Here is a 20,752-nt window from a genome sequence, read left to right on the forward strand (position 1 = left end):
CTGTCATCTCCACTTTAGAGGAGGAAAGAGGCACAGAGAGGCTGTTCCTTGCCCAAGGTCACACAGCTGGTTATTGACAGAGCCAGGCTTTGGACTCAGACCTGACTGAGCCCCTCCATTTTTGTGCTCCATGGTCAGACGTGTCCCAAGTTGGGTCCACATCAGCCAGTTAGTGAGGCTTCAGTCACAGTATGTTGAAAACCCACCATGAGTCATGCAAGGGCAGGGAAGAGGAGCCTGGGCAGTGGTCTGGTGGTGGAGGATGGGTGAGGCTCCCAGAGCAGGGAGCATAGTCCCAGGGTGATGGGGCATTTGTGGAAGGCAAGGAGGGAGCAAAGGCTGACAGAAACAGGTAAAGGAATTCAGAGTAGGAAGCCAAAAGAGGAAAGGGTTACCAAGAGCATGATCTAACAGCTTCACAATTTGTGAATAATTTGTTATCAGTTTTGTTAAGGGCCTTGTGGGGTTATTTGTTAGGGGGTCCATGGGGATTCATGGTGGAAGCATTTAGATCAAGGAATAGGAAGGACAAATTTTGAACTTCGGTTGGCTACTAAGGCATTAAGCGTTGTGTGTGTGTGTGTGTGTGTGTGTGTGTGTAAGAAAAGGCACAAAGTACAGAATACCAAATAATTCTCATTTTGCCATTTTCTACTGTCACAGCAGGCTTTTAGGGCAGCTATTTTGGTCTTTTTTTTTTTTTAAATTCCATACACATGTAGGGATGCTATACTGTAATTCCAAGGGCTTAAATGATGCTTTAAATTGCTGTTCAATTTACAGAGGTGAGGTTTTTGTCTTGCCTGTACTCTCTGGCTTACCATTCCTCAGCTCATTCCCTTCAAATGAACTGCACTATTTTTTATTCATTGTACCACACTGCTTCTTGTTCCCTGATTTCCTCCTTTCCATATCCTCCTATGAGCGCTTCCCAGTACTGGCAAGTTAATACCGCTCCTACCACTGCGATTCATTCTTGTAACACGGGGGAGTAAAGGCACTTCTAACTTTTAATGTCTCTTCAAATGAGCTTGTAACTTCCTCCCATCCCCGTTTGGATGCTTTTACAACTGACAGTGTTTTCGCTTTATTACTTAAACAGAACAACCATAGTAGACACACTTTTGGCTTGGAGATTCCAACTAGTTCAATGCCTGGAAATTTCCCCCATTTAGACTTTCATAAATAGCCTTTATGTTTGGTTTTTTTCTCCTGTTTTTAGAATATTGTTTTGGACTGAGTAAGTCCCATGAACATAGGAAATTTCTCTGGGATCTTAAAGTTAGCCAGCTGTGGTGCATCTACTCAGGGCAGTGAAAGAAAGATGTGGTTGGTATTAATGACAATTGTAACTTTACTGTCATTCCTATCTCTGTTTGAAAGATGAGGTCACAAGTCACGAAGAGCCACATCTTTACATTCAAAGAGCATTCCCAAGGACACCTGGGTGACTCACTTGGTTGAGCATTTGACTTTTGATTTTGGCTCAGGTCATGATCTCAGGGTTGTGAGATGAGCCCAGGTCAGGCTCCATGCTCAGCGGGGAGTCTGCGATTCTCTCTCTCCTTCTTCTCCCACCCCCTACTTGCACACTCTTTCTCTCCCTCTCTCTCTAAAATAAAAAAAGTAAATTTATTAAGAAATTAAAGAGCAATATCATACTGCAAAGACAAAAAAAAAACATCATGGTTAAGGGTCAGATTCACTTGGGTTTTATTTTCAGCTTATGAGATGTGTGACCTTGAGCAAATTGCTTTAACCTCTCCGGGTCTCAGTTTCCTCTTCCATAAATGGTGATACTAATAAGCACCCACATGATACAGCTGTTAAAAGAATAAGATGAAATCACGTACACGCAGACACTGGTACATAGTAAGTGCTTAGTAAGTGTTAGCTATATTATTCCTGGAGTCTTGACACAGAGAATACTCGACTCCACTATTTCTGCCCCTCACCATAGTATTCTCATACTAAAGTAGAGACAAGCTAGTATGGACTCTCACCCAAAGGCATAGCTAAAACCATGACTCTTTCCAGGGGTTGCTGTCGTAATGTAATGATGGATCTTTATTACTAGAAATGCAAACTGCCTGTTCAGGAACAATTCTTTAATTCACTAAAAAATATCTCTACCAATCAGCCATTTTTGCCTGGGGTATTGAACAGCCCTTAACATAGAAGGGAAAGAAACATTAGACCCAGTTTGTCTTGTGGTTAATGTGTAATGTCACTCTAATTTGATATCAGCAAGTGCCCTTGTAAATCAAACTCACCACACTGAATCCTTGGTGAGTTTGGAGTTCACGTTCCCATCTTCTTCCAGGAAGATGTCCATTTGCAAATTGGCATCATTATCATGGGCTGAGAAGTAATTGGTAACAACTCTTGCTGGTATCCCAAGGCATCGCAAAACTGCAGGAAAGGACAGGCCACAGTTAAACCCATCACCAAAATTTAATATATACATAGTGAACAATTCCTTCTCATAAAGGACTTCCTTCTTTACCCAAAAGAAAAGCCCTTTGCACGTGTTTTATCCTCAAATGTTCCATACTGAAGAAGGGAAACTACTGTCAAGCTTTGGGACTGTGGACAGAAACCTTGCTATATGTTCATTCAGAATTAATGGAATAAAAGGACTAAAATCCCAATAATGGGGTTCTAATTGTTTAGTTGCTAATCATGCAATCACTTAAATAGTATTATTTTAGTCCATCTAATAGGACTGTGTTCCTGAAAATAATTTTTTTTTAAAAACTCAGCTAGATTTTGTTTATTTATTTGAGAGAGAGAAGGAGCACAAACAGGGAGAGTGGCAGACGGAGAAAGGGGGATAAGCAGACTCCATGCTGAGTGGGGAGCCCAATTCAGAGCTTGATCCCAGGACCCTGAGATCAAGAACTGGGTCAAAGTCAGAGGCTTAACTGGCTGAGCCACACAGGTGCCCCAGAGAAAGACAAATACCACACAATTTCACCCCTATGTAGAATTTAAGAAAAAAAAAAAAGAAGAACAAAACAGATGGACATGGGGAAGGGAAGGAGAAATAAAATAAGATGAAATCAGAGAGGGAGACGAACCATAAGAGACCCTGAACTCTAGGAAACAACCTGAGGGTTGCTAGAGGGCAGGTGGGTGGGGGGATGGGGTAACTGGGTGATGGGCTTTAAGGAGGGCACTTGATGGAATGAGCACTGGGGGTTATATGCAATGATGAATCAATAAATTCTACCTTTGAAACTAATAAAAAATTTAACTGGAAAAAAAAAAGCAACCCTCAGCTAATAGGAAGTTATAATAGAGGTCCTCAGTGGGGTTTGCTCTCCTGGCTGGAATTGGCTCTTGTGACACTTGGTGGAGGGTGACACCACAGATTCATTTTAATTGCTAGATAATAAATTACCTGGATGCATCTCTTGCCATATGTACCTATTGATTAAACTCAATCCAAATGCCCTCCCTGGCTCCCAGGATGCCAGACATCAGGGCTCATTGAAAATAATTCAGCTGACAATTTCAAGATTAATGACTTGGCTTGCCTTTTTTTCTTCAGAATAGTTTAGCATTTTTAACTAAAGGCTATCCACCTCCTTCAATAGAACAACGTTGGAAATCCAAACTTGAGTCTGGTAGCATTCAAGTGTCCTCATTATCTGACTTTATCTTAATACCCCAAACAAAAATGATGGGCATCTGCTTCCTACTTCCATCTTCCTATATTGATTCACAGACCCTATTCAAACCACAATTTTACCAGTAAGATGATTGGCACTCTAGCTCTATTTCTGGCTTACCACTAATTCACAGAATGAAAATTGTTCCAGACTTTGCCTGACCTCATAATTTTAAGACAGATGAAGCCTGACACTGGGGCACCTGTACCTTCTTCCTTCCCACTTCCCTCTTGGGGTTCATTCTTACTCTAACTTCCCCACATGTTCTTCTGTTTTTTCGTAGCTTACCACCAAAGCCTGTTTTCAGGCATAGATCTGATGACCTTTTCATATAAAAGGCATAAGTGTTTGGAAGGTGTTCACTATTTTATCTGGTTCTAAGCCTAAAAGAATTACGGTGGGATAGTGAAATTGTAGACAGCTGGAAGAAAGGCAGAGGGTCTTTTCTGTTTTTCTGGAAGCATTTCCTAAGAGTGACTGCTCCCATCAGACACTCTCTACATAGTCTAGGATTGTGAACAGAGAGGGGGCAGTGGCTACCTCTAATCATTAGCCCATCATGAATTTCAGGTTCTATCTGGAACCTCAGAGGCCAACATACCTAGGAAACTGGTAACACTGGACTTTATTGCTCTCAGGAAATATATTCCCTTATCTCTTGAGTACATTCAACTGGCTAAGAAAATAATCTTATTCAGTTTAATAACAGAAAAACAAAAGCACAAGAGGCATAATTTCTTCCCACTTGGATCACTAACTAATCTTGGACTGTCACAACTTTGAGCTAAAACTGCGAGGCTTCATGATGATTTAAAAAAAAAAAAAAAGGCCTCATCCTGGTTTCCAACCTCCAGCCCTTCCTTGATTTTTCTGATTAAAAGAAAAATGCTAACTAGGTAAAACATTCTTTATTAAAGAGCAAGCAGAAAGGACACTTCAACTTGAGCTTAATATTTTCTCCAAGGCTGTAGAAATGGCAAGTGAATGAAAATCATTACCAATGATGAAGACATACTGAAATAAATGTATTTTTAAAAATATTCACTGAATTAACAATAATATTGTCTGGTCCTAGACGGGCAAATGGAATTTCAAGAAATGATGCATGATGCTGAAAAGACTAATTCTGTTCCCATATGTTTTTCTCTATAGATTAGATGTTGGGTAGATTAAAAACCAGAAGGGAAAGTGGGGAGTAAAGATTGTTCATTAAGTTCTGATATGTAATTGCTCATGGGCATTGAGATTCCCATGTAAAAATGGAGTTGAAACCACCTGTCACAATCTCTCCACAGCTACAGTAAAAATTAAGTGCATATACTTACAAATTTTTTCAGTGGTAAACTATGTGGTAAACAACAAGCTGTTAAACATATTTATAACATATAACATATTTATAACACTTTAATAATCAGTGTATACCTATTATTATTTATTATTTTAAATTTTGTTAACTTAATCTTTTTTAAAATATGAGGGTTTACTGAAAAGAAAATGGCATATCCTTTCCCTCACATCATTTCTTGGACCCAGGACCCCCATTTCTCTGGATGTTGAATGATGGATTATGTAGGAAATAGTTCATCATTCTTTCTACAAAGATTCTGCAGTCAAAGAGAAACTATGAGCATATTTGGCCCAGTACAATTTAATTATGCATTGACTATATCCCAGAATAGCTATCTATAAATTCTAGAGAGCTAACAGGGTTGCTGGGTCTCTTTGCCAGTTTATAGATAAAATGTCTTGAAGTAAAATTCTCTTTACATTAAAAAAATGTTACTCATTTTTTTTACTTACATGTATTAAAAACACCAGCAAAAACCCAGCACTGACCATACCGGACCGGATTCTTTGTACTCTGGTATTCCAACAGAATGTCAACACTTCCTGTCCAGGCTGATGGGGGGACACCATAGGCATAGACATTGTCCCAGGATCCAACAAGGACACCTTCATCATCTTTGGCATTAACCTAAATGAGACCATGATGGTAAGAAGGAAGAAAAAACATATAGAAGGATTCTCTCCAGACTCTGAAATTAAGCAAGCTAAGGCATCCAGTGCCTTCCAAATGTCCTGTATAATAAAAACAATCCTACTAATGTTCTGTTCACTGTTGTGTTGTTGGGGAAAAGTGATGCAATAACTAACTGTGCAAGAGAAAACCAAAAACCAAGACAGCTTCTCAAATAACATATTATTGTAATTAAGGTGGTGTGTTGAATAGCAGCTATGAAGAGTTGTAATGTCTTCTCTATATGCTTAGGAAAAGATAGGCACAGGACACTTGGTCTGGTTGGAGTCATGAGGAAGAGAGAAAATACAACTGCAAAAGAGGACAGTTCAAGTAGGGATCTTGCCTTTGCGGAAGGAGCATTCAAAACTGACACATGACAAAAATGTATAGGTAGAGTGGGGGGTCCAAAGTCTCATGGTCTAATGAGTTTTGACTTTGAGGATTAATTGCAGGCTATGACAAAGTAAATAGATATCATAGGAACCATTAAGAATTAATAAAAATCTAGATTTCCATGGATAACTTACAACATTTATTTTAAGCAAGTCACAATTATCAAGTATTTCCTTTATGATTGTTTAAGGGGACTAAAGTTTTGTAGTTTTGTTAAAAGATATCTGCATTTACAGGAAGGGCTTGGGTATTATAGTGTAAGTATGGGAGAGATTTAAAAATGGCAATCTTGAAGATTTGGGGAAATCTTGCTACACATTTAGAGCACAGTCTTCTGGTAGCAACAGACCTTAAGTGCAGGAACAAAGACCTTTTGTGTTTAGACATTAAAAAAGCTAAGAAGTAACCATTTCAAGGCATCACTTTTTGGGGGTGCACTATTATATCTTACCTCTCTTGGTGTAACTTTCCTCATGTTTAATTATACTTAGAAGACTATCTAGGTAAGAAGTGGGAGTTTTTCCAAAAACTGGTGCCTCTTCAACAACGTTTATGTGTTGACATGACAAGCATTTAGAGCCTTGATCCTCAATTGTGGTCTGTGGACCAGCATCAGTGGCATCCCTTGGGAGCGTGTTAGGAATGCAGAATCCCAGTCTCTGCCACAGACCTACTAAGTCAGAGTCTGCATTTTAACAACAACATGGGGTGATTTCTGTGAATGTTAATTTGAGAAGCAGGTTTAGACTATGCCAAGAAAACATTAGCAGGCAATGTGAAACATATGATTGAAGCAGGTGTGTTTGGATTATGAAAACCATAGTAGATATTAAAACATGGGGACTTTATGTGCACTGCCTTGCCAATTAACAGCTCAGCCTCAGCACTTGGGCAGACCCCTTTCTTAGGCTTCCTGAGTTTAGTTGTATAGGAGTCTATTCTACCCCACTGGGTCATGAATTCATTGAAAGTAGAGATTAAAAAAAAAAAAACCTATATCTTTTTTACTTCTAGCAAGTATGAGCAAAGAGAATGTGTTTAATAGTGGTTGAATAGCCACTTGTATATTCAACAAGCATGTAGTTATTATTTATCTGAATAGGAATAAGACCTTCTCCCTGGGGAGAGATGAACAAGAAATGAATCAAGTAGAAGTAAAGTTTACTAATGTTAAGACAGAAAGATGTACAGGTAAGGCGGAAGCACAAAGGAGGTGGTGATCAGTTTCATTAGGTTGGAGGGTTGTGGTGGTAGTGGGCTGAATAGGAGAAATTACATGAAAGTTAGGTCTTGAGTGGTTGAGGGCCATCTACACAGTGGAAACAGTTTGAATAAATGCTTGGTATCATAAAACAATACGGCAGGTTCAGGGACCTACTAGGAGTTCTACATGGGTGTTATGTAAATAGACCACATTGGGTGAAATATAAAATGCCAAAAGGAGACATTTAAAATGTGCTTCTACTGTGAATGACAAACCCTCTACTGAAATATGAGATTTACTCTAGCACTGAGCGGCATTTCCCAAAGAGGGTGCTTCTGGAAAGTGTTCACTAGATCACCATTCAATTTGATTTAGACGTACTATTCCCCTTGATTCTGTCCCTTCAAGTTAAAGTAAAGGTAACTACTCAGTTGATTTGTTTAAAGTAGAAAAAGTAATTCTTTGAGATTTCTGAAGGACCTTGTTCAGCTAATTGTAAACTCACACCTTTGATGTAAAGTTCAACTTTATCCTATAACTATATGAAAATGACTGGAATGCAACAGGGTTTAGACAAGCATTTTGGCTCTATTACTGATCAACACATCTCCTTGCAGCTGAATTGATTATTTAAAAATCTGTATCTATCATAATGAAGTGTGAAGAGTGCTATGATGTAGTTTGGTCTTTGTGGATAGGTAGATTCAGGTTTAACTCATATCTTTATCACTGAGAAATAAAATAGAGCCTATGAATCTCAGAGGTAAAAGTTCCTAAATTATGATTCTAATGACTGACTTTCAAACAGATAGCCATTAACTTAGAAGACTATTTATAGCACCTGGCTGAACCCAATCTGCTAAGGGGAAGAGAAAGAAAAAAAAAAAAAACTCTCTTATCTACAGACCTTTAAATTGTTAATGCTGAGTTGTTTCCTTGTTGCTAGATAAATCACAGTTCTCATTTATTAGCATTTGGTTGGATTAGCTGTTGTTTTCTAATTAGAATATTGATTTCTGAGGGGCCTAGACTCTGAAAGAAGTTAAGTCTTTGTGACACATATAAAGGGTTAAAGTAATATCTCCCTCCCTTAGACAACAAGATATGTTTGGGGAATAGCTCAAGGGCATCCTGGTTCTTTTTCATGCCACAATGGACCGTTTTAATACCCTGTCAGGAACTCAGAGTTTGACCAGTGTCAGAATGAAAGTCCTGGAGTTGTTTCACTCACCAGTGAGTGTCTAGGAGATGGTATGAGTGCAGGACTTCGGACAGGGAGTGTTAGCTACATTAAGGTTGCACTAGATTGTCTTCCCATAATACCTAGAATATGGGAAAACTGAAAAACCAGGCCCCCCAACAGTCATTATCCGCAACCTCATTGGCATAACATAATTCAGTAAATTTCCAAAATCTGGTTCTAAGAAAAAAATGAGGATTATAGATTGGAATAGAGAGCCAGCACGGCTCAGCTACTGATCCTCATCTCCAGTTCTCAGAAGCCCACTGTCAAGTCCACAAAATCATAAGACTTCTCATTTGTATTTCAGAATCTGGAAAGAAACTAGTGGAATTAAAAAGCCAATTTTTTTTTCTTGTTCTGACCAGAAGAGTGGAAACAACTGCTGTGGAGAAATGGGTGAGAATGGATCTGCGCCTCTAAAGAAGTAGACTTTCTGGAACTAGAATGGGAGAGTGACCTAAAGCATGAGAGTTACCCATCCCCCCATGGAAAGGAGATACATATCCAGTTAGGTGAGGTAGATCATCCGCTGAGAAATTTAGCAGAACCTTAAAAGAAAGAGCAGAGCCGAATATTCTAAAAGACATTTCCATCTCTTCAGCTCCCCTCCTCTCCCCACGCCAACCTTTCTTAGGGTACTTAATTATGCTGAGTGAAATAAGTCAAGCAGAGAGAGTCAATTATCATATGGTTTCACTTATTTGTGGAGCATAACAAATAGCATGGAGGACAAGGGGTGTTAGAGAGGAGTAGGGAATTTGGGTAAATTGGAAGGGGAGGTGAACCATGAGAGACTATGGACTCTGAAAAACAGTCTGAGGGGTTTGAAGTGGAAGGGGGTGGGAGGTTGGGGTACCAGGTGGTGGGTATTATAGAGGGCACGGCTTGCATGGAGCACTGGGTGTGGTGAAAAAATAATGAATACTGTTTTTCTGAAAATAAATAAATTGGAAAAAAAAAGAGTAGATGGAACAAAAAAACATTGGCTTCAAGCTGTAGTTCAGGGGGAAAACTAATCTTAAGGGGAAAGTGTCAAGATTTCACTACACTGTATTAGAGCAAACAGGACACTTAGAGAAGAATTATGCAAATATGAACGTGAATAAAAAGAAAAGAAGCAGTGAGGAGGGAGGGACAGAGAGATAGAGAAGGAAAGAGATGGGGAAGAGAGGGAGACAGAATATGAAAAAAAAAGCAATACTTAGGAGAAAATAAAATTAAGAAATGGAAAGAATTTTCTCACATCTCTTGGGAGATCACAGACTTAAAGGACCAAATTGAGGACCAAATCACATGATTATGAAACCAAAGATAAAGTACAAACTATAAGAAACAGAGTAGACCTGGATTGGAAGAATAAATATTGTGAAAATGTCTATGACCTAAAGCAATCTACACATTTAATGCAATTCCTATCAAAGTACCATCCATCTTTTTCAAAGAAACGAAACAAATAATTTTAAAATTTATATGGAACCAGAAAAGACCTCGAATAGCCAAAGAGATATTAAAAAAGAAAGCCAAAGTTGGTGGCATCACAATTCCGGACTTCAAGCTCTATTACAAAGCTGTCATCATCAAGACAGCATGGTACTGGCACAAAAACAGACACATAGACCAATGGAACAGAATAGAGAGCCCAGAAATAGACCCTCAACTCTATGGTCAACTTATCTTTGACAAAGCAGGAAAGAATGTCCAATGGAAAAAAGACAGCCTCTTTAATAAATGGTGTTGGGAAAATTGGACAGCCACGTGCAGAAAAATGAAATTGGACCATTTCCTTACACCACACACAAAAATAGACTCAAAATGGATTAAGGACCTCAATGTGAGAAAGGAATCCATCAAAATCCTTGAGGAGAACACAGGCAGCAACCTCTTCGACCTCAGCCGCAGCAACATCTTCCTAGGAACATCGCCAAAGGCAAGGGAAGCAAAGGCAAAAATGAACTGTTGGGATTTCATCAAGATCAAAAGCTTTTGCACAGCAAAGGAAACAGTTAACAAAATCAAAAGACAACTGACAGAATGGGAGAAGATATTTGCAAACGACATATCAGATAAAGGACTAGTGTCCAAAATCTATAAAGAACTTAACAAACTCAACACCCAAAGAACAAATAATCCAATCAAGAAATGGGCAGAGGACATGAACAGACGTTTCTGCAAAGAAGACATCCAGATGGCCAACAGACACATGAAAAAGTGCTCCATATCACTCAGCATCAGGGAAATACAAATCAAAACCACAATGAGATATCACCTCACACCAGTCAGAATGGCTAAAATCAACAAGTCAGGAAATGACAGATGCTGGCGAGGATGTGGAGAAAGGGGAACCCTCCTACACTATTGGTGGGAATGCAAGCTGGTGCAACCACTCTGGAAAACAGCATGGAGGTTCCTCAAAATGTTGAAAATAGAACTGCCGTATGACCCAGCAATTGCACTACTGGGAATTTACCCTAAAGATACAAACGTAGTGATCCAAAGGGGCACGTGCACCCGAATGTTTATAGCAGCAATGTCCACAATAGCCAAACTATGGAAAAAACCTAGATGTCCATCAACAGATGAATGGATAAAGAAGAAGTGGTATATATACACAATGGAATACTATGCAGCCATCAAAAGAAACGAAATCTTGCCATTTGCAACAACATGGATGGAACTAGAGTGTACCATGCTTAGCAAAATAAGTCAAGCGGAGAAAGACAACTATCATATGATCTCCCTGATATGAGGAAGTGGTGATGCAACACGGGGGCTTAAGTGGGTAGGAGAAGAATCCATGAAACAAGATGGGATAGGGAGGGAGACAAACCATAAGTGACTGTTAATCTCACGAAACAAACTGTGGGTTGCTGGGGGAGGGGGGTTGGGAGAAGGGGGGTAAGGGTTATGGACATTGGGGAGGGTATGTGCTTTTGGGTAAATTGGAAGGGGAGGTGAACCATGAGAGACTATGGACTCTGAAAAACAATCTGAGGGGTTTGAAGTGGTGGGGGGGTGGGAGGTTGGGGTACCAGGTGGTGGGTATTATAGAGGGCACAGCTTGCATGGAGCACTGGGTGTGGTGAAAAAATAATGAATACTGTTTTTCTGAAAATAAATAAATTGGAAAAAAAAAGAAACAGAGTAGATACTGGTAGAAAATAAAATTAATGATGTATACTAGGTGTTGGCTAATTGAATTTAAATAACAATGAAAAATTAATGACAGAAGAAAAGCTTGAGGTAAAAGAAATACTATGGAAAATATAAAAAGATGAAGTTATTTGGAAATGAGATAATAGTTATGGAAAAAATGATGATACAACATAAGGATAATTAGTAGGTTCAAAATAGAGAACCCAACAATGCAGTATCTGATGGTTCAGTTGGTTAAACATCTGACTCTTGATTTTAGCTCAGGTCATGATCTCAAGGTGGTGGAATCAGGCTCTGAGTTGGGCTCTGAGCTCAGCGTGGAGTCTGCTCGAGATTCTCTCTCTCCCTCTCCTTCTACCTCTCCCCCTGCTCAAGCTCTCTCTCTATAAATAAACAAATAAATAAAATCTTAAAAAATTGAGAACCTAACAAATGAGGCAGAAGATATATTTCTGACATAATCTAAGAAAATTTTACTTGAGGAAAAATTGAATCTATACCTTGAAGGAACAATCTGTGCTCCAACGTAATTTGATGCAGAATTCTTGTTGCTTAGGAACTTTAATTAATTAAGCTATTTGAACTTAGGAATAAAGAAATAATTGTTCAGTCATACAGGCAGAAAACGCAAATTAGCAACAAAGGAGGAAATAACGCTGCCTTTAGACAGCTCCGTGGCACCATTCAACGGCAAAACACAGTCAATCAATATTTGCGCAGTCTTGAGAAAAAGAAAGGTTGACCCAAGAATCTTATGCACAGCTAAGAGGTTCTGTAAGTATAAAGGCAGCCAGCCCTCATTTTCAAACATGAAGAATATCAGGGAATTTAGTACCCATTAAAACCAAACTACTTGAAAAGTGATATCAAGATAATTAAGGGCTGAACCAAACAAAGAACCCACGAACAAAGATGCTGTGGCAAAAGAGCCAGTGATGAGAAAAACCCCATATAAGTTTAAAGACCTTTGGGAATTGTAGTATCAGAATGAATATGAATTTTAAAACTTGATAATATGATAATAACAATCTTAAAAAAATTAGACACGAGGGAGGTAAGAGGGGGAATGAAAGTGCTGATGTTTTAATGTGTTGGGCTCTCTTAGTTAATTTGCATCATCTAAAATTAAAACATAATCTAAAAATAAATAATCTATTCTTTTAATGGTTTTAATGGTTTTTATAAATGATCTTAGAGAGATCTGTTAAGAAATAGTATTTCTTGTAGTGAAGAAACATTTATTTGACATTTAACAATGTCTTTTGTTGCAGTTCAGATTTTTATTTCTGTGAAAGCAAAATTTAATGAGATTAAATAAAACTTAAAATTAAATAGAATTTGAGTACAATAGACATAATGCTTTTGAATTAAATAGCATGACACTATTTGGCATAAAGGTAAGCAAACAAACCAATGGAACACAATCGAGAACAGAGAAATAGACTTGAAATACAATTAACTAATTTTTGACAAAATCATAAAGATAATTTCATGATCAAAGGATAATCTTTACAACAAATGGTGCTTGGACAATTGGATACTCATATGCAGAAATGAACTTTGATTTATACTTTACGCCATATAAAAATACCTCAGAATGGATCATGTACCTAAAAATAAAACCTAAAACTATAAAACTTCCAGAAGAAAACAGGAAAAATAATTTTTATAGCCTTTGGTTAGGCAAAGATCTCTTAGCTATAATACCAAAAAGAAAAGAAAAGAAAAGATAAGAAAAAAAATAAAAGAAAAGAAAATGATTCATAAGGAATATATTTACAAATTGGAATTCATCAGATTATGGACTTTTGCTCTTTAAAAGACATCATTAAGAGAGTGCAAAGGTAAGTCCAGAGTGAGGGAAAATATTTACAAATCACATATGATAAAGGACTTGTATTCAGAATTTGTAAAGAACACTAGAAACTCAGTAATAAGAAAATGAGAAAATTTAAACCATGGGCAAAATATTTGAACAGGTACCACATCAAAGAAGATACATGGATGGCAAACAAATGCAACTAAACATGCTCAACATCATTAGCCAGAGGGAAATGCAAACAAAAACCACAATGAGATAATGTTATACACCTATTAGAAAGTCAAAAATTAAAAAGACTGATCATATCAAGTGTTGGGGAAGATGTGAATACATGGGACTCTCATACACTCCTGGTGGTGATGTAAAATGGTACAACCATTTTGGCAGTTAAAAGTTCTGCCAAAATCTTTAAAAAACTAAACATATACCTATCATATGACCTAGCAATCCCACTCCTAGGTATTTAAGAAAAAAAAAGGCTTATGTCTATGTCAAGGCTTTTGTATGAATAACCCTAGCTTTATTTGTAAGAGGAAAAAACTGGAAACATCCCAAATATCCAAACAAGTAAGTGGATAAACAAATTGTGGCTCTTCTATATGATGGAACATGAGTCAGCAAGAAGAAGGAATACAAATATTAGTATGAAAGAATCTCAAAATGAGATAAAGAAGACTGAAAAAAGTTAAAAAGAGTACATACTGCATGATTTCATTTATGTAAAATTCTAGAAAATATAAATCAATGTGAATGATGGAAAGCAGGGGAATGATTGCCTGGGGATGGCAGACAAAGCAGAGACTTGTCAAAAGGAGAAATTATAAAGGAAATTTCTGGGGATTGACACAGATGTTCATTATTTTCGTTTTGGTGATGATTTCATGGATGCATCAAACTATCAAAATGTGTTCTTTCAATATGTGTGTTTTATTGTATATTAATTATATCTTTAAAAAGCTATAAAGAGTAAATGTAACACTTTTTAAAGTAGCATCTATAGTATAATATCATTATGATTTTTAAACAACATTTACCTCTTAAATATCTATGTGTCTACTTGAAATGATAGACATCAAATATTAATAATAGTTATTGCCTGGTGGTACAATTTGGTTGATTTTTTTAAATTAAATTTATTTCTTTTCAGCATAACAGTATTCATTATTTTTCCACTACACCTAGGACTCCATGAAATCCGTGCCCTTTCTAATACCCACCACCTGGTACCCCAACCTCCCACCCCCTGCCACTTCAAACCCCTCAGATTGTTTTTCAGAGTCCATAGTCTCTCATGATTCACCTCCCCTTCCAATTTACCCCAACTCCCTTCTCCTCTCTAACTCCCCTTGTCCTCCATGCTATTTGTTATGCTCCACAAATAAGTGAAACCATATGATAACTGGCTCTCTCTGCTTGACTTATTTCACTCAGCATAATCTCTTCCAGTCCCGTCCATGTTGCTACAAAAGTTGGGTATTCATCCTTTCTGATGGAGGCATAATACTCCATAGTGTATATGGACCACATTTTCCTTATCCATTCACAATTTGGGTTGATTTTTTTGAGGAAAAATTTATTAAAGATTTTCATCTTTAAATTTTTCTGAATTGTCTAAGTTCTTTTTAAAGAGCATTATAATTTTCAAAAAGATTTTATTTATTTATTTGAGAAAGAAGGAGAGAGAGAGAGCATGAGCAAGGGGAGGGGCAGAGGGAGAGGGAGAAGCAGATTCCCCTGATGAGCAGGGAGCCTGATATGTTGCAGAACTTGATCCCAGAATCCCAGGTTCATGACCTGAGCCCAAGGCAGATGCTTAACCAACTGAGCCATCCAGGCATTCCAAGCATTATAACATTATAATATACTGTGTCCAATTCCTGAAGTAGGAATATATATGTACATATGTAATTATAGAGATATACATATGTGTATATCTGTATATTTACATATGTATGAATATGCACATATGAAGAAAATTATATATAGATACATATGTATATCTAAATATATGTATTTATAATATATATTATATTTATATATGTATATCTATATATAATATAAATATAAATATATAATATAAATATATATATAAATATAATATATATAAATATAATATATATATAAATATAATATATAATATAAATATAGATATAAATAGATATATACATATACATGGAATATATACATATATATGTACATATAATATATAATATAAATATAGATATAAATAGATATATACATATACATGGAATATATACATATATATGTACATATATATGTATATATTCCATGTATATGTATATATCTATTTATATCTATGTATATAGATGTATATAGATACATACATGTACATACATGTACATATAGATATGTATATATCTATTTATATCTGTATTTATATATATTATATTTATATATCTATATAGATATATACATATATCTATATATTTATATATATATTATATTTATATATTTATATGTGTGTACACATATATAAATTTTTAGTTTTTTAAATGTTTAGAAATTTCTCATGTATGTACCTTAGGGGAAAGAATAGTTAAAATTCATTCTGTGCTCAGTGGTGTGGGGTATTTCTGAATTCCAGACTTAGGTCCATGGGGAGTGATTACACTGGATTTGTTCAATATGGAGAAAGGCAGAGGCAATGTTCTTTGAGGCTAATGATTTAGGAACTGAGCCTTTAGTGACTGGAGACTGTGGGAAATCCATCAGGAATTCATGCTTTCGGGGTGAGAAGCCCTTTGAATGGGATGACTGCAGGAGGACTACCCTTTGCTTGGTTCCGTGACGTTAGGGTCTGGTGCTGGGGCAATGCTGGGTAGATCTCCATCCCAGGGTCAGAATATGTCCCCAGTTCCTATAGGATTCAAAGAATAGGGAGGACCTTAAAGCATAACCCATACTGGACTTCTCTCCAGTTTTGGTCTTTGGACAGATTTTCACCTGATATTGAAAAACAGAAAAGTGACGTTTCTTGATTCTCCAATTTCCTGAAACATACATGTTTACATTTTATTTTTTTAAAGATTTTATTTATTTATTTGACAGAGAGAGATCACAAGTAGGCAGAGAAGCAGGCTGAGAGAAAGGGGGAAGCAGGCTCCCTGCTGAGCAGAGAGCCCGATGCGGGGCTCGATCCCAGGACCCTGGGATCATGACCTGAGTGGAGGCAGAGGCTTTAACCCACTGAGCCACCCAGGCACCCCTCATGTTTACATTTTATATAATTACAGTTTTTTTTCCCCTGCTTCTCGTTTTTTTTTTTTTTTTTTTTTTTAAGATCTTTATTTGTCTGAGAGAAAGAGAGTGAGAGAGATCTCAGAGGGAGAGGGAGGGGGAGATAGCGATGGAGAGGGAGAAACAGACTAGCAGCTGAGCAGGAAGCCCAATGCAGAACTCAATCTCAGGACTCTGAGATCATGACCTGAGCCAAAGGCAGATGCTTAACTGAGTGAGCCATCCAGGTGCCCCAATTTCCTTCTTCTTTTTAAGTAAAGGTAAAGGTATGTAAAGGTATTTTTCTTATACTGTGTGCACATTGCACATGGCTTTTTAATGAAAAGGTATTTTTTAGGTACCAAAGGTACCATTGTACATGGTATTTTATGTAAAGATATTTTTCTTATACTGTGTGCACATTGTACATGGCTTGATGAAATAAATTTTCTTTGTTATATTCTGTTGTTTCATTGTTAAAAGTTATGTTTTCATAAAGGCTAGGATTTCTGTGACTCTTGTAGAATGCAGTTTTATGCCTAATCTTGTTTATAAGAATTTCTTGAAGACCACTGGATATAAATTTTGGGGAATATGAACTAGTTTCAAGATGAAGAGTTAAATTTGGGAAGGAAAATAATTATTTCTTGAGTGAAATTCTTTCCAGGTTTTATGAACCACAAGCCCCCAGCTACAATCTGGTGGTGATCAATCTTAGCTGTGTGTGAAAATGGTGTAGTGGATGTCGAATTATGCCCATGACACTTTAGGGATTTGCAAAAGCAGCTCAGTGGTCATTGTGTTGGGTGGTGGAGGAGGAGATGATTGAGTGATGGTGGTGGTAGCTTCAGGCACCATCTCTTTCCAATGACAAGAGTTTCTTTCTTTCTTTCCTTATTTCTTTTGTATTTGGGTTCAAGTGATAATTGCTAAAAAAAAAAAAATCATTCCAAAAGTAAAATCTGAAAATTTATTCATCTTGGAATGTAGAGATCTGTTTCTTGTGTCTTCTGTGTCATTTGTCAAGCGATGTGGTGAGTCTGAGGGAGATGAACAAAGGCATGAGAGAAAGAAATAGGGTAGCAAGAACTCTATTTCCTCCCTTGTCTGGATCCTCATCTTTGATCCTTTTGGGACTTTCATAACACCTCTAACAGCTAGGATTTTGATCCAAAGAGTAAGAAAGCCATCTATAATCTCCTTGACTTTTATAGTGGTGGACTTAACAAACTCTTTTCTGCCTTGGTGCTTCTAGCAATGTCATCCTCTCTTTCTTGAATATCCTTCCATACTCAAACCCTTTCTTTATATGGTGCATGCCTACTCATTCTTTGCAATTCAGCTGGTTTCATTCTGGAAATCTTTAGCTATCACTTTGATTTCAATGTCCTCTCTCCGTGTTTGTACAGTATTCTTTGCTTTGTAATGCTCTCCTATTTATCATATTGCCTTGTGTCATTGGTTGATTGTCTTTGCTCTCATTGTGAGGATGGAAGATAAAACACCGTTTGACTCTGTATCCTCAGTACCAGCCCAGAGTGAACACTCAATAAGTTCTGCAGAATGAATGGATATGGTATCAGTAGAAGGTGGTTGTAGGTCACTTTTTAATATTTCTTAGATCAGGGCAAATGGGTTAATCAAAATGTAACAGATATTTTGCTGAAATTGAGAAATTGTTTCTAAAATTATACAGAAATGAAAAGGATCTAGAATAACCAAAACAGCATTGAAAATGAAGAAAAAAATTTGGAGGACAGCCTGATTTTGAAGATTTACTGTAACACTACAGTAATCAAGATAGTATGGTATATAAGGACAAACAGAGATCAATGGTAGAACAGTATCTAGAAATAGATCCACCTTTATATAGTTATTTGATTTCCATCTGTTACCAAAGCAATTCAATGGGGGAAAAGATAGTCTTTTCAACAAATGAAAGTCTTTGTGACAAATGAAATTTTTCCCAACAGGCTTTTCAACAAATGGTACTGAAATAAATGGATAAACCAGGAAAAAAATTTAAACTTTGACCCCTACCTCACACCACACAGAATGATAACTCAAGATGGATCATAGACCTAAATGTAAAAGCTGAAATTATAAAGCTCCACCACCCCAAATACAGAATTTCTTCATGACCATGTGGAAATAATATCACTTCCTCGGGAGGATTCTTTTTAAAAAGTTTAAAAACTGAATTTCATAAAATTTTAAAACTTTTGTTCCTTAAAATGCACTATTAAGAAAATTTAATGGCAAACTGTACTCTGGAGAAAATACCCTCTATACTCATATGACAAAAGGTATGTATTCAGAATATATAGACAGCCACTACAACTCATAAAAAGACAAACAATCCAGTAAGATATTGGACAAAGACTTGAAAAGATACCACACTAAAAGGTTTTTTGAATGGCCAATAAATGCATGGGAAGGTGCATTTATCATCATCAGTCACCAGAAAAATAAAAATTAAAACCCTAAAGAGATACCACTATACTTCTGTTAGAATGGTTAAAATTAAGGAAGCTGAAACACCAAAAGGTGAAACTGTAGAAAAACTGGAACTTTCATGTATTTTTGCCAGGAATGTAAATAGTTCAATTACTTTGGACAACTGGCAGATCCTTACAGAGTTAAACATATATAGAGCCCATAACCCCGACATGCCACCTTTGTTACTTGCCCCAGAGATATGAAAACATATGTATAAAACTTGTACATGAACATTCATAGCAACTTAACCCATAATAGCTGCAAGTTGGAAATATCTCAAATGGCCTTCAACAGGTGAAAGGATGGACAAATTATGATAGAAAATACAATGAAATGCCACTTAGCAATAAAAAGGAACACATTAAAGTCACATGCAACAACTGGTTGAAAAAATAAGCCAGCTCCAAAGGGTGCTGTATGAACCCCATTATACAAAATTAAAGAACAGGCACTGTTGCAAGAAATCAGAACAGTGATTGCCTATGCGAGTGTGGATTGGCTAGAAGAAAGCACAAGGGAAATTTCTGGGCTGAAGATCATGTCTCTATTTTGGTGATAGTGATTTCCTCAATCAAAACTCACTGAAATTTGCATTTAATATGCATTTCACTATATGTAAATTTTATTTCAAGAAAGAAACAACTCATGAATCAACCCTAACCTATATTGTGAAGCATATAACCACTGTTATGCAAATGGACTTTGGTATATATACTCCACACAAGCTCTGACAGGGGTGGGTAATTAGATTCATTTTTCATGGAAATCATTACAACTAGAGATTATTAACCTTGTTCCCTTAGTAACTGAGGATCCTTACTCGGCCAAAACATATTTTACTAATTGATAATCATGAAAGAAAGAACCAAATGTGGACCGAGAGAGAGAGCCTGGGATTTTAAGCTCTTCGACTGTCTGCTTTTGTCATTGTTATACCACTGTTGCATGGTCTAGGGTTGGTATAGACAAGCCTCCAAAAATACCTGAATGAAAGAAATAGATAGATGAGAAATACAAAAAAGCAGGGTAGGGAGAGGAAAGGAGAAGGCTGTCAGGGAGGAGGGAGAAGAAGGAAAGGGCACAAAGGAATCCAAAAGCGCATAACACTATGTGGCATATGTTTTTTTTTTTTTTTAATTAGATTAAATTTTATTTTTTTTCCAATTTATTTATTTTTAGAAAAACAGTATTCATTATTTTTTCACCACACGCAGTGCTCCATGCAATCCATGCCCTCTATAATACCCACCACCTGGTACCCCAACCTCCCACCCGCCCGCCACTTCAAACCCCTCAGATTGTTTTTCAGAGTCCATAGTCTCTCGTGGCATATCTTAAAGTCTTTGCTGCATTGGATCCGTCCATCCTGGGGTGGCTCTCCTAGAAGAGCAGAGCAGCCCCAACTGCACAGCTTGGGGTGGGGGTGGGGAGTGCTGAAAATCATCCCCGTGTTTCAGAAATAGCCTATGCGATTATGAAATAGATGCAGCATTGAAACCTCATTCTG

The 20,752-nt window shown here is 37.0% G+C and overlaps 1 protein-coding gene across 1 annotated transcript in view; it reads right to left on the reverse strand.

Annotated features, from left to right (window-relative positions):
* The window catches only part of F13A1 (coagulation factor XIII A chain), a 171,775-nt gene that overhangs the window by 63,089 nt on the left and 87,934 nt on the right, over positions 1-20,752 (reverse strand). The window contains exons 7-8 of the mRNA XM_044258396.1: positions 5,475-5,649; positions 2,274-2,412 (exon numbers count right to left, since the gene is read on the reverse strand). Of these exons, the coding sequence (XP_044114331.1) occupies positions 2,274-2,412; positions 5,475-5,649 (314 nt within the window). The remainder of the gene's footprint in view (positions 1-2,273; positions 2,413-5,474; positions 5,650-20,752) is intronic.

This window comes from Neovison vison, chromosome 1, assembly GCF_020171115.1.
Source record: "Neovison vison isolate M4711 chromosome 1, ASM_NN_V1, whole genome shotgun sequence".
NCBI lineage: Eukaryota > Metazoa > Chordata > Mammalia > Carnivora > Mustelidae > Neogale > Neogale vison.